The sequence below is a fragment of the Rhipicephalus sanguineus genome, chromosome 8 (assembly GCF_013339695.2).
Source record: "Rhipicephalus sanguineus isolate Rsan-2018 chromosome 8, BIME_Rsan_1.4, whole genome shotgun sequence".
Taxonomy (NCBI): Eukaryota; Metazoa; Arthropoda; class Arachnida; order Ixodida; family Ixodidae; genus Rhipicephalus; species Rhipicephalus sanguineus.
This window is the reverse complement of record NC_051183.1, coordinates 18,314,396-18,329,832: the sequence shown is the minus strand read 5'-3', so window position 1 is coordinate 18,329,832 and position 15,437 is coordinate 18,314,396. Positions and strand designations below refer to the sequence as shown.

General features: G+C 43.4%; 1 protein-coding gene across 3 annotated transcripts in view; it reads right to left on the bottom strand.

Annotated features, from left to right (window-relative positions):
* Positions 1 to 15,437, bottom strand: part of LOC119401503 (acetyl-CoA carboxylase) — an 86,477-nt gene that overhangs the window by 52,325 nt on the left and 18,715 nt on the right. For all 3 annotated transcript variants that reach the window (XM_037668363.2, XM_037668365.2, XM_037668361.2), the window contains exons 2-7: positions 13,369 to 13,582; positions 5,548 to 5,679; positions 4,835 to 4,861; positions 2,598 to 2,724; positions 1,855 to 1,993; positions 1,029 to 1,220 (exon numbers count right to left, since the gene is read on the bottom strand). In XM_037668363.2, the coding sequence (XP_037524291.1) occupies positions 1,029 to 1,220; positions 1,855 to 1,993; positions 2,598 to 2,724; positions 4,835 to 4,861; positions 5,548 to 5,679; positions 13,369 to 13,582 (831 nt within the window). The remainder of the gene's footprint in view (positions 1 to 1,028; positions 1,221 to 1,854; positions 1,994 to 2,597; positions 2,725 to 4,834; positions 4,862 to 5,547; positions 5,680 to 13,368; positions 13,583 to 15,437) is intronic.

Below are 15,437 nucleotides of genomic sequence, written 5' to 3'. Positions count from 1 at the left end.
TCAATGTTATGATGATGATAATCACCATCATTGTAAATGTAGTTAAATCCAGAAATACAAGAATTAATGAACTGTTATCAACGCTACCATCATTCTAATACATCCTAACATCCATGTCTTCCATCAGCCATGATAATACATTCATCGTCATCATCACGATTATGAATATCATCAAGGATGTAGTCATGATGATGATGACAATGACCATCATCATGGGAAAAGTAGTTAAATCCGAAATATATAAGGCACACACAAGAATCAGCAGATTATCATCGTCATTATCATAACTCTTAATACATTATAGTAACGATATCTGTTATGTGCCACAATGTTCGTTAATTAGGTCAGGAGACATTGGGATCAGACAGTGCCATCCGTTTGGTACAGTACTTACGGACTGAAATGCGAAAATTTAGGGCTAAGTAATTCTCATATTTTCGTTTCATAGCTCTGCAGCTCGTGTCATATCGGTGTATTTTTGACTCGAACACTTACATCAGAGCCAACATAACCTTTAGCGGCCAGATTTGCAGCGATATGACACGGTCATCACGAGCAAATGCTCATAGCTGTCGTTATAATAAACAAATGAGGGCAGCTTGCACTAGCAGTGCAAGGCTGGAGTGAACAGCGGAGCTTGTGATCGACATTTGTTCTTCCGGTTTTTCTAGGCTTTTAAAGTTAGTCTTAGAATAATGAGCCCACTTATTTAGGATTGGCTTAATCAGCCTTGCCTTAATTAGGCACGACTTAACTAATTTCTGCTTAATTAGCTGTTTAATAAGTTCTGGCTGATTTAGTTGTCTTAATTACACATGACTTAATTAGTCTTGAATTAATTACACTCTGCTTAATCAGTCATGATAAAAAGTTCAGTTCACACTACCCGACGCAACGAAAAGCTTAAACATCACCGCTGTTGAAAAATTATGCCGCGTTTCAATCCGTGAGTACTGTACAATCAATCAACTTCCAAGCACAGTCTACTAGCTCACTCACTAGCCCAAGTACAGCAGGAGGGGGCTCACCAATGAAAGCAATCTTGTTTTTGGTGAGCAGTTCGGGCAGCCGGGGGTTCTCCGAGGCGTGGCCCCAGCCGGCCCAGACAGCCTGGGCACCAACCCGCTTGGCAATGTCCAAAATCAGGTCCACGTTGGCGTAGTTGTTGTTGTTGGAACCACCAGGCACAGGGACGCAGTGGTCTGCCAGCTTGATGTACTCTGTGCGGGATGGGAGATGCCAGAAACTAAGCTTAACACTGAATTATAAAGGGAAATTGACAACCACCCATTTGTAGCACAAAGCCACAAGGAAATCCATATTGATTTCTTAGAAAGAATGTTTCTTAGTCGCCAAAAAACTCGTCCTGGTCTGGGGATTGAACCCGGGACCAACACCAATTGGTTCTGCGGAATTCCTTGCGGAATTCCGCAGAACCAATTTGCAGCACACTGAATCATTTGCTACTATTCAATCTATATTACTTTGTGAGCAGTTTAGCCATGCAATAATGAAGTCTCATCTGATACAACAGCTTTATTACATTTGTTAACTCATTACAAACGTATATCATGTTACACTGCAAATGCACTAAGTAAATTTTATTTACTTTGCTATATGGAATGATTTGTGATATCAAGGTTCAACAATTCATTAAATCAGTATCGGTTACATCCTTCGTCTATTACTATCAGCCCATTATCTAAAGCCCGCTGTATCGCAAAGGCCCCACTGTTCTATGTCAACTTAATACAATGCACCTATAAAACACCTCCTATTTCAATCTTCATTTGCTGGCACACCCAAACACTGTTAATGTAGTGGATACCACCCAAATGCCAGAAATGCCCTCACCTGCGTTGGCGTTGAGATCCTCCGGTGTCACCATGACGACAAAGCGAACCGCCTTGTCGTTGCTGAACATCTCGTAGGCCCATCTTCGGATGGAACGCATGCATTTTACTGCCGCGATTCCGTTGTTTGCTATCAGGACCTGGCATGAGATGGTAAGAAAGGAAAAAAAAACCAAGAGCTTGCATCAGAAACAATTCCCCCAATCGTGCACATTGATAAAACCTAGTATCATCGCTGTGGCACACGTAACAAGCGTTGCACTGGTATAAACACTTGCATCAAGTTCACTATCATAAGCTACACACACCTTCCAAGAGGACCACTTTCCTTATCAAGTATGCACTTTGACAAAAACAAGAAACAAAAGTTGCACTTAGCCCTGCGCTCAATGGGCTAGTGGTACAGAGCGTAGCAGCTTATATCGCTATCAAGGCATATTCCCCAATATACTTTCTTTCATTCACCCATCTTTCCTTTTACGCCATTTCCAGCTTACCAAGTGTCTTTTAGCAGCAAGAGTGGCGTTTTCAGTATTGTAGAAGAATAATTTAGTATAACAGGTTAAAAATTTATTCTCTTTCATGCCCTTTTTATAGTACTACTGATGTCTTTTCTTTTCATGCCATTTACTTATTCATTAGAGCAATTAAGCAACATGCTTGGACCAAGGCTCTGTGCATGCATTAATTTTTTAACAATCAAAGGAAAACGGTTCAATGCAACGCATAAGCGTGCAGTAGTACCTTGTTGATGACATGCCGGCCCCCAAACCGGCTGACGAATTCCTCCGGGGTGGCCACGATGAAGTCCTTCTGGCCCTTTCCATATTCGCGGTCCTCATTGGACAAGTGAGCGCCCGACATAGACTGTCTGCAAATTGGGCCAATGGGGAAACGTTCGAACAACAGGAAATACGGTCAATATGGTCAACAGAGAAATACGGACCCACACCTCAGAGCTGAAATGTCCCGGTGAAGCTCGAGCCGCACTGGCCACACAGTTCCGTGTACGTCATTGCACGTCATGTGCTTACGCCTAAGCAACTGACATGTTCAAATGACGCGTCCACATGATGGATTACACACAGCTGCCTTGCAAGTATGTTCATGCCAAGTTATACCGGGTTTGCATCCAACAAAGCAGCGCATATTCACTAGAAGCTAACACCAGTGAGAAAAGTGATAATACAATATATGGAATATTTCATAAGATCTACATTTTTAAGTTAAGGTTTGACTGTACCTGCCAATGTTCTTAAACCTTTGAATATTGTTAATGTATGCAACACCAGGTTAAGCTCCAGTCGCATTATTACTTTGTTTTATTTTCGACGCATTGAAAACCCAGCTTTTTGTTAACAGTGGATAGCATATTCACTTTAACAACTATTTGGCAAAACTTTTGTGCTTATGGTGGCCTCATCCCCATTCAAATTTTATAGCATGAACCCATTTGTTTTTTATCCAGTGCCATCTAACAAAACAATTTCCATATTTGCTGGTTTGGCCAGCAAAAAGATCTCTGGTATCTGAACTTGGCTTTCAGACAAGCGTTGTGCTAAAGATTTGGATGAGTTTTGACGTTCATTGATAATAGGTAACGAAGACAGAATGATGCGACGCATTTAACAGAACAGTATGAACAATATAAAATTCCGTTAAAAAGCATCTACAAAAATAAAATAGCGGCAAGTGAGGAATCACATTCTAATTTTGTTATTATACGAATTCAACTCAATGTGTTTGTGCAAAATGCAATATGATCAAACCCACACAAGACAGCGGGGCAGGTACGTGTCAGCAGCATTAATGAATCAAAATGAGGAAGTGAACTTGTGTGGCCAGTAGCACAGATAAACATAACAGACTTAACAAGAACACAACAGCAATGCAATAAGAACACAAAAAGGAAGCCTTAAAAGAAGCGTACAGTAAAAAGCAAGAAACAATACTTTCAAACAAAGAGAAGATTATACAAGTACTGTCAGAAAGCCTTGTCAAGCCCAAACACGAAATAATCACAATATCAGCAACAGGGCCAATCTATTTAATAGCTTCTGCCACATTGTCTCTATCTAACATCCTCAGAATCATGCTGCTGAAGCACAGCAACCATTACGTAATTAGATATGTGTATGTGAAACACTTAGCCCTCAACTACCAGCAACCAAATACTGGTAGAGCACTAGAATATTTTTTTTAATTTAATATTTTGAATTTGTGAAAACACAAATGCGCTAACCCAATTGCCAGAACAATTTGTCACAAGACCAAAGTGCTAACTGTACAAAAACTAAAAGCCACAATCAAAGCTAGTTTGCTGATTGCTAGAGCTTCTGCATTACACAGAGAGACGACTGGAGTGAGCAAACAAAGAAGTGCTAAAAGTGTAGCAAGAATTGCAGTGAAGGTATTACAAAATTTTCCACACTAAAGGTTATTGTCAACAGTCAATCATTGTTTTAAGGAAGAAATGGACATTTTTTCATTGAAGAAATCGCTAACGCATTGAAACAATTAAAAGAGGCAAAAAGCTATCTTTATCTTGTAACACAATAAGCCAGTTGTGTAAGACCAACAATATCCCCAGTACGTCCCATTGAATGCATCTAAAATGCAATGAAACATCGGACACATATTGTATAGTCTACACACGTATATACATTGTGAGATTATTAGATACCGACTGGCAAAAACACTTCTCTCACTGCATTCATATAGCATCGTAAAGCCAGAAATACAAACACGGCGAAAACATTTCTTCTCGCTGGACACAAGACTGTGCACTACAAGCAGACATGTTGCTCAAGACGATCCACAGAAGCATAGAGTGCTGCTTGAACTTGTTTCGCAAGTGCCAAGAAAGCTACGATAACAATAACACATTCATGCCTACGAAGACACAAAGGACTTCCGCACGCTAACACTGACGACAGGCACGACGAAGTGCACAGAACACGCAACTGGGCTGTAATACTCACGCGCGCAACCGAGCCTTCGCAGCAAAACTAGAAACGAGAAACAAAGGAATAGACATCATCGTCACGTGACTTCTCTCGAAGAAGCTCGCTAGCCTTTCATAGACTTCTGTCGTCAAGAACTCAACAGGGAAATGACAAAATAAAAAGAAAGTGTTGTCAACACTTGCAGTACGCTTTTAACGTCTTCGTCACCGAACTAGACGGGCAGGCAAAAAAATTGACAAGGAAAACCTATATCTTATCACTTATTACTGAACGCTGCTACACCAAGATGCTCAGGCTCTCCAAATTAATAACTTTTACAACTTTTACCCCAAGTTCTACTTTTTATGCTTAGATAAATACAAAGTATTCGGTATATTACATTTGATGTTGAAGTCAATATTAGAAATACTAGCCTTATACTTAATAAGAATGTTTTGTAACTTCAGCACCCTTAATTCTAACAAACTGTCCTGCTAAGAAAGCAGCATTGCAGCATGCTAAGATAGTCACTCATGCAATTAAACACTTTTTCCAGCAAGAGCAGATCAAATGTTTGTCTTGCAAGATGAATCGTGGTTCACTTGCGGATTCTCCCAAACAAGTGGATTTGAGAAGTCAATAAGTGCCTCAACAGGATTAATAACCGTGTATATCTATAACAGAGTACTAACAATAGTACTCATTTCGACGGTGCGACAAGGTAAAGGATGTGACGCCGCGTAACTCACCTGAATAGTTTTGCTCGAGACCGATTGCGTCTTAGCTCATCGCCCATGAAACGCCCACTACTGCCAGGGCTTCCAGGGTCGTCGGTCTCCTCGTCAGAACAGTCTATTGTGAACAGCGGCCGAGGACCGTTGCTGCGGATCGAAAGTGAAAAAGTCGTACTGCGTCAAAAGATATTGCAAGCAGGTGCTGTTTGTTTAGATGGTACTACAATGTCCCAGCGCTCAGCTGCAGCAATCAACATTCAACAGCTGCTATATTACTATATACTGTACTTAAAAACCGTCCATTGGCTCATTTGGGATAACAGCTTCAAACGCAGCATCGCTGAATAAGAGGGCACTTTAACTCCAAACACCTAATACTTCCTGATTTAATCACATGTGATTCCTGATTTAATTTCAATAAAGAACTGCTGAAATAATTTTAATGAAGCTTGCTCAAGTCTATTCAATTACCAGTTACATGAGACAGTACAGTATTATTAATAAGATATTAAGAACCAGGGCTTCGTATCTTTTACAAAAATTGGTGAGCACTGGGAAATTTTTAGAAAACCTTGACACTAATGTACACAGGGTGGGCAGTGAGCATGAAATATTTCACAAATAATTCACAGGGAAAGGAGTAAAATCGTGGAAAAAGCAGCAAGGAGCTTTTCAAACTGACAAGAATCGGTAATATACTGATTTTCAGCATTCTCCTCCTCAAAAGGCAGATCACTCGAATTTTGACACTGGTACATTTCCCTTGCCTTGCTTTGATATGCTTTTAACTGAACCTGACACATAAGGCAAAAAAAAATCCAAAAAGCGATTTTGCAAATTTGTCCAGCAATTCTCAGCCTGCCAATGCAGTTACTAGACATCACATGAAACTGGAATGTTCAACCATCTTAGCAGCGGGCACAGAAGTTAAAAATATTTCAACACCCATCTTCAGTGGCTTTACTCTAACTTCATTTATTTGTCAATGACATAAGTAATGGCAATGCCAAGTGTATTCATAACATTAATGGTAAGGGTTCTCATGATAGCAGCGACGATGGCGGTGTTATTGCCAATTACAACAAAGGTGTCAATTACAGGTATAGCATACAAAGATGTCTGCCTTGTTAAGGGGGGAGGCTACCTTGGAAGGGCAACTTTTTTGTTTGTTGAGATATCCTAATGAAATTTTCAGGGTAGGCTAATAGCAAAGCCATTTGAATAACCCCAAAATTTCATGCATTTATGCTCACTGGTTCCCAAGTTACAGCCATTTATCAGGATAGTCCACATGGGTTTCTTAGTCAGGCTCTGGTGAATTTGGTAAATGTGCTAGCATTGTGAAATTCACTATGATGATTCCTGGATGGGTGCTCTACACTAAGACAAAGCTCATTTTTTAAATTTCCTTGCTGAAAATTTTTAGCAGGGCACTGGATTTAGTGTTTGCCATTTCGCTTTTATCAATGAAATTTTAATTCTCACAAATTACAGACACAATAAATTGAAAAAGCGGCTTTGTCTTTGTTTGGGCGATTTATTAAGGTACATAATAAAACAAAACTGATAGAAATGAGATGAACGGTTCCAGATATATCACCCGACTAAACAGCCTCACTGGCCAAAAAAGTCATTCCGAGAAAACAGACTTCGAAAGTTTCGAACACATATTTTGGTCTAAAATGACCCTGCACAGTAGCTAGATGTGTCCTTTGGGACTCTTTTCCTTTGCCGCTTTTCCTGCTTGTGCAGCATCCCTTTCTGAGCCTTTTTCAGACGGAGAGAGTCTTTCTCCGCAGCCCGTTGGTTGGTTAGGTGGCCAGGTGTGAGCCCTACTGACGACGACAACTCTTGGGTGGCCCTGTAGCAGCCGGCGTTGTATCTCATAACTGCCTCATGCAGTGCTGTCTCCACAGCTATCAACGATGCATGCTGTTCCTTGGGCATCAAGGACCATAAGACAGAGTGGAACGATTCCGGCGCATTTTGAGTCTTTGCTCCCAGGCAGCGTTGCAGAAGGGAAGCCTGTGAAAGGCGCTGATAGACAGGCAGCAATGCTTTTGCAACGTAGCCTGGAAGACTGTACTTGTGCTTTGGAGGTGGCACACCATTCGCCTTGCTGGCGTTATGACAGCACCACGATTCCGCACCTTCCGGGCACAAGTCATGGTGAGGGTCGGTGTCAGTGGAGGTGACGTGATGAAATGATGCCATCACTGCACGCTGCATTGCAGCCACATCACTGGAATTGTTCCGCAATGCCCAGCCATAATAATCCGTCAGCTTATCAATAAGGGCTTTCGTCAACCTGCCCTTCCCTCCTAGAGCTTGTTCACTCTTCTGCACGAGATTGCGCAGGGCTGTGCCCATCCTCTTCCGAACATGGTTGAGGCATTCTTCTTTGACGATAGGTACTAGCCCGTAAACATTCTCTTGTTGAAGGGCGGAGAATGTGGCACTGTCTCCATCGGATACAATGGTTGTGTAGCGGAGGTTGTGTTTTGATAGAGAAAGCGAGAACAGAGTTACCGCTGCCTCAACCTCCATCCTCCCAGACTTCGCATCAGTGTTTTTTTGGCACACGTGCTGCTCCAACCAGCTTGCGTAGCCAGTGTCCTCGGGCTTCGGTCCTAACTGGCAGCCGAGGCACTGATTTGACAACACTACGGCATCCAAGATGAGGCCTGTGTGGTACTCGATGACTGCACCAACTCCAATGTGGGACGTATGTCCACGCTTGTGCCAGGTCCCATCATAGTTCACTGTGATGTCCCTGCAGAAAGATGGGTCCATCTCCTTGTAAGTCTTTTTCACGGCAGAAGCTGATTCTGCATAGAATTTTTCCAGGGTCTGTTCCTGTGGTTCCCTGAATTGCTTCAGGTGCCTCTGGAATGTTCTATGGTGCAGGCCACGGTGGGAAACATTCATAGTTGCCCAAAAGTCGTTGAGGGCTGTCTGCCCTTTCCCTATTTGCTTCATGGCCACAATGGCCCTTACATTCACGTCGAAGGCCTTTGACTCGTTCTGGCGAGCAGAACTCCATGAGCTCGAAACTACTCCACAGTGTTCACATACTAGCTGAAGCTTCGTGGCAAGTCCAAGCTGGGTGCCTTCTTGGAACTTCACCCCAGTCGCGAGGCAGTGCGGGCACGGGGACTTGGACAGCAGGTCGCTAAGGGCATCCCCTTGCACGAGGAAATATTTCTCGCCTTCAGTCGTAGCGGTGGCATCTTCAGGCTCAGGCATCATCTGAAACTTCCTCTTGGTCGCCGACATAGCGCCGAGCTTTTGTTGCACGGCAACACGTTCGCTATCCTCCGCGGCTAACTCCTCGCACGTCCGAAAACGTGTCTTCAAATGCACAGTCGACGACGCGGTCACACCAGGCACACTTGAGCACGAAACACCAACACCAGCCTCACTTGTGACGACGGAGTCTTGCGCCGATGGTGTAGCAATCTCGACGTCGCGATAAGCGTCGATGCAGTCGTTGTCTTGAAGAGACGAAGCAGAAGCTGCTCCGCCGGAAGCATCGATGTGACTGCACCGCGCGTTGGCGCGTGAACGAGCCGCGCCATGCGTACGAGCTTCATCTGACGCTTTCTTGAACCGAACGCGTGCCGAGTCCCGAACTTTGTAATGCCCATCGTGACCGACAGCACAACAATCGGCGTCCCGTCAACACGGTGAAAGATCGTCTCGTAAAGACGGTAGAAGAGCGTCTCGTAAAGACGGTGAAGAGCGTCTCGTAAAGACGGTGAAAGATTGAAGAGCACGTGTGAGAACCGAGCGGGATGATGGCAAACGGGACACACAAAGAACGCCGGCATTGCAAGCGCCGGAGCAGACGACGAGCCGGGGGAACAGATGCGTCATCGCGCGCAGCAGCCAATAGGAGCCGCGTGATCCCACACTCCCTCGAGAGGCGCGCGCTTCCTCCAATCGCGGCTTCGCATCCGCGCCGCGGGAGACTTCAAAACTTCGAGAGCCCCCCAATCATGAGCGATTCCCGCCTCGGCCACGCCGCTGCTGCTGCCGCGGGTAGCGAAAAAAAAAAAAGCGCAAGAATTCACGAGCAAAACAACATCAAGATGGCGGCGCTCGGCCGCGTGGTTCGGAAATTGCGAGCGCGCGAAGTTGGGGTATTTTCAGCGCTCGCTCGCCGCTCGCCGGCTGCCGCGGCATGTTATATGATTTATTTGACGTACTTTCGCGATGAATTAGACATTGATATTTACAGAACAGATAGTTTATGAGACGTACTACCCGAATATGTGGTTTTCAAAAAATCGACTTTTTCGCGATTTTTCGGTTTTCGAAGGGCGCGTCCCCCCTTAAGACATCAGTAACCAGCCTAGCTAAGGTACAAGATAAAATATATTGATTGATCGATTGATTGATTGAAGACTGAGTTCCACTTGAGCAACAAGACTCTTGGATGAATTCTGAGGTTCAAATGTCTTATGTCAGAATGCTTATTTTTCTAGTGTGCCAATCAAGGATTGATTGCTGTCACATCACAACACCAGCAAGTTAAAACTGAGATGCAACACGGTAATTTGTCACTACTTCATAATGCAACCTATGAAATACATACCATTACTTTTCATTGCATTATTAATGTTTTAACACTTATGTACACCAGCATTTCAGCAATGGCATATCATGAAAGCATTGTCACTGGATTCAATAGCAAATTAGATAACAGTACACGAGACTTACTATTCTGCCACCTGAAGGCACGTATATTAGCAATACACTTTTCAATTTACCGTAGTTCACTATCAAAGTCCTCCAGCTAAAAGTCATCATTAGGTGACTAGAGAAAGCGCAAATATAACTCAAGATCATGCTACAATGGAAAGAAAATACATGCATAGATATTTTCAGTGCTTCACAAAAAAAGAAAACAGAAGAGAAACTGAAGGTACGTTACAAATTTTCATCTAGCTCTGGCTGCCTTGACCATGCTAATTACCTAATAATATGTGTTTCACCACTTAGTATCTTGAAACACGCACTAATGGTCTGCCGTATGAGCAAAGACAAAACGTAATTACAGACATCCGTCACTGTATTGTCATCACTGATAAGAATGGCACACTAATAAAGACAAGTTCGCAATGAAAACGCTCGACCATATAAAAGGAATAGGTTTTTCCTACCCGTTCACTAAAGCCTCCTCCATGGTCGGCCTTCGCACACAAAAGCTACGATGAGAACGACTTCCTTCGCACTTCAGTTGCGAAGACCATCGGCGAGAAAAAAAGAAAAAAAAAAACTCCTTCACCAGTGTTTAAGCCAAACGCGGGTTTCTGGCATGCATCGACGAACTTGCCGAGACATCACCACTCGCTTCCTCAAGTCTTTCAAGCACAGAAACTCCGCACACTCCAACCAAAACAAAACACACCGGCACTGTTCCAAACAGCACGCGAGATGTGAGCGTGTCACCACTCAGCAGAGAAAAACCTTGGCAAGTCTATGGATGGCTGCCGCTTCAACGTTCAACCGAAGACTGAGACCGAGAAGTGCATCAACCCTTCTCCGCGGCCGTCCGGTTACTCCGCTTCATCAGCAATACGAGATGCACTCGGAGTCTGGACGCAAGAGGGTCAGCGCGCAAGATAACGCCAGCTCAGACGTCTGCTGACGATCGCGCGGCGCTCGTACGATGCGGCCGGCTGATTTGGAGCGTCGAGAGCACTGCCGCTAAGGAGAGGGCTCGATGGAGGCTCGGCACCGAGAAGGAGTTTTCTTCCACACAGTGCACGTGGTGCTCAAAACAGGAAAGCGGCGTAGACGACAACGCCCGAAGACAAGAGAAAGTGTGAGTGCCCTTGATGCTGATATCGGGATAGACGGTCCCAATCTCTTGCCCGTGCTAACTTTTTTTTTTATACTGATAAGAAGCCGCAGCCTGGAGTGTGTTGCACAAGAGGATGATAAGAGAGATACGGCATGAAATTAGAAACAGTGAAGAGTCTGTGCACGCCTGCTACGGTCGTGATCACGTGTAGCGATGAAGATAAGAACTTGCAAGCAGCTCGTTTTATCTGTCCAAGCCTAGGTGCATGCAGTCGGTGCACGCAGGACGCTGCAAATGTTGTACAGTGGTGTTGTTTGCAAGTGCTTTGAAGTTGCCGGTTTCAAGAAGCGTGAACATCATAACTGCAATTTGCCCCACAAACTCATTTTTTTTTACATGTATTCAAACCATGGCGAGGTCTTCGTGAAGTGACAAAATTGGTGATGCAGCTTATGTTCAGAGAGAAAAACAGATGATTATGCTGGGAAACTCTAAAGCTTACAGCTGGTAACAACTCAGGTATGTCACTCAATTTATATTCACTAATTTCTGGAACGTCTATAGAAAGGTGAATAACATTCAACAATACGGCAGAAGTGCCAAAAGTGGACAAATAAAGAAATGAGCGACATGAAGTGCATTGTCTAATCTTAGTCCCACTTGTGCATTGTTTGCCCTATTATGTCGCCATGCCAAGCCCGACTAACACAGATATTGCGGCGCATTCCTTCAATATCAGCACCTCTCGGGAACTGTGTTTCGAGTAACAGAGGTACTTAAGATGCAGCGTCTCTTTAGCGGGCGATGCTGACTAAATCTTCAAGTCATTTCTTATTACATTTAAGAAATCTTCTTGACAATATAAATGCAACGATGTAGTGAAATATTCAAAATAAATTATACTGCAACGTGATTTTAAGAGATGAAGAAGTTTTGCATCAGGCTGCAAGAAGAATTTGTGCAGTGCATGTACGTCATGCAATTGACAACAGTACATTTCGCGAGATAGTGCTAGTTTACCACATTCAACCAGCGGGAGAGACACAGTAGTGGGAAGTGGCTTATATGTAACAAGCGTGTTATGTGTGGCAGAATGCAGTATCCAATAAACAAAGCACAGATGGCCCTAATTTTGGGGTTAAAGCTTGCCTGAAAATTTTTGGCATGGCCACGACACGAGCCTTTAGAAAAAGACCACTTCTCGCGCCATCAAAAACTAAAATCGAAAGTTACTTCGAGCCTATCTAGATTACTACTGATGCATGTGTGGTAGATTCACCCTCGCAGCTTTGGCTTCATAGCCACAGCAACTCATCTGCAAGTGTAGCAATCTAATACGGGAGGGCTACAGATTCTAAAAAAAAATGTGGGGCAGCTTGCACTCATGGTGCAAGGCTGGACTAACAGCGGAGCTTGTAGCCGACCTAGATTATTAGCATTGTCATAATTAGCAAGGTCATAATCAGCATGGCCCTAATTAGCTGTGGTAATTAGAAAAATCATGATTAGCAAGGTCTTAATTAGCATGGTCTTATTTAGTGTGGTCTTAATTAGCACTGTGTTAATTAACACGATCCTCTATCTCTCTCTGTTCCTGTCTTTCTCTCTTTTTCTCTGTCTATTTCTTTCTCTGTTTCTTCCTCTCCTTCCTCTTCCATTTATCTGCTCTGGGCTTCTCTTTTGTTTCCTTCAGAAAGCACACGCACTGAAGAAACGCCTACATTGCACAACCGTCATGTCAAGCTCAACGGGTGTGCTGGCCACAGGCCTTATTATCCGCCAAATTACTGGGCTATACAAAAAAACGTGCTATAGCTATCCTCATTTCTCGAATGTACGTCACCAAGAGCAAACTGTCTTTATTTATACTCAATTCAAAAATGAAGAAGAGGACGAAGAGAGCGCACGCTGGCCTAGTTATTGCGTTGCACACGCGGATTATTTTTCAAGTGACACGAAACAGCAGAACGACAAGCTTAAACAGCTCCGCTGTTAAAATGCTCTGCGTTCAGATGATGCAGACTCACCCGAAGCCGTTGAAGTTGCCGCCGTTCAGGATGTTGCCGTTGGAGGCGGTTATGGTGCTGCCGTTGTCTTCGTCGTCCCAGCAGGGCTCGACGACAATGCGCACGGGCGAAGTGTTGACACCGTTGTGGGCTGCTAGCTCCTCGAGCCGCTGTATGTCAGTGCGCCCCTTGCTCTCGGGAGCGCCATTCATCTCGGCTGGGGCCTCTGGGGGACCTGTGAAAAGGAAGAGAGACAGAAGTTGCTTTGATTGATTGATTGGTCAGTCAGCCAGTCAGCTGTTCATTGAACTGATTGAGTTGTTCACTGAACGCTGTTTTTTCAAGTTTTAAGTTATGTACCAACTAGCCCGCCTTTCACCACTTCTCCAGTTTATAACTGAATCACCGTTTAGTTATACCAACGAAACTGCATTGATTGATTGATAGCACAGTCAGCCAGTCAACTGTCAGTTGAATGGTAGGAGAACCCCAGAACTCAACCAATTGTGGGTTTCTATCACATAACTGAATCACCATTCGGTTACACCGATAAAGCTGATTGATACATTCATTCATTCACCGATGTGAAATTTAACTGCCTAACCAAACAATGTAATGGCTTTTTTTTTAATGTAAACTGAGTGAATGATTGTATATCCAGTTTTAGTTAAACCTCAGAACTCTTCAATAAATTATAGGATTTAACTATAGCCCAGTAATGTAAAGCTTCTTTTTTTTATGTGACAAGACCTGATCCATTGATTATTTGAAAATATTACTGCAGCTACATTTTTCTGGTGAGATACTATTTGAGTGATCGGCCCATTTACTGGGCGAAATTCTTTTCTGCAACCACAAAAACAAAGATCTTGAGCTGTTTGTTCCTGTGGTTTTCCTATGTGCGGTATGGCACAGTGACAAAGTACAAACACTGCCAGTAGGCCATATTGCAAACTGTCACCTGTGTAAGGTTTCAGGACCGATTGCAGAAGCATTGAACGCACACACATCTGATAAAAGTCAATGCTGACTTAAGTTTATACAGGTCTGATAATATCACTGGCACTTCTACATGTCTGATAAACTGGCATTTAAGTATCGCAAACCTTCCAAGCGCTGCACTACCCATTAATAGGATTACTGCTAAAACTACTGAAACTGGCCTACAAGCTACACGAGAAAGTGAACTAAGTAGAACAGAAAGAAACCAAATCTCCTGTGATCTCTTATAGCCTCTATTCTTTTATCAAAAAAAAAATAATTCATATTGCAGTTAGAAATGCTTGCATGTGAGCTAACATCCAAAATTACTCATAATTTCACTACCCCAGGTGATTTAGTTTATTAGATTAGAAAAGCTGAAACGGGGCTTCTCACGTGAAATGCCTTTATCTTTGTGTGCTTTCACACTGAAGTTCAGACTAAGCAGTTGAACTGTTTTGTTATTTCATGACAATCTGTGAAACATTCAATGCTGTGAAGATGCAGAGTTCAATTAACGCACCTGAACGGATATGACCGCATGGTTTTCTTGAAGTGCTCACTATTCTAGAAGCACCATGCGGAATCTTTTTTTTTTTTTTTCAATGTCAGAAAGAGTGACACACTGATGCGTTGTTGCCCGATAGCCAGACATGTCCACATTAAGATTTTTCTCTCCCAAGTATGTTCACATACAGTACGTCGTCAAACCGCAACAGCCGTTTAGAATGCGTTGGGCAAAAGTACGGCTAGTGTCGGCTGGCGACTATAAAAAATTTCCTCCTTTGACCCAGAGTAGCACACAACGAGAACTGAAACAGCTGTGGGGGCTTTCAACAAATGATTGAGAGAGGAAAAAATTCCAGATTCCTGTAAGCGGGTCCCAGCAAGCAGGTACGACAGGATGTTCGTAAAAACGCCGATCGTGTGGTAGCTGATGTACACTCCTTCACAGCTATACGGATGCGTTTTCTTTTTTCTGTTGGTTTAGTTTGTTACTAAATGGAAGCCATGTCAGAGACAAAAAACCCATAAAGACTTCAACCGCACATCTGCCAAACAATAAAAAAACGCAATTCTTATTGTTCTGGTTTCCACACGTACCCTGC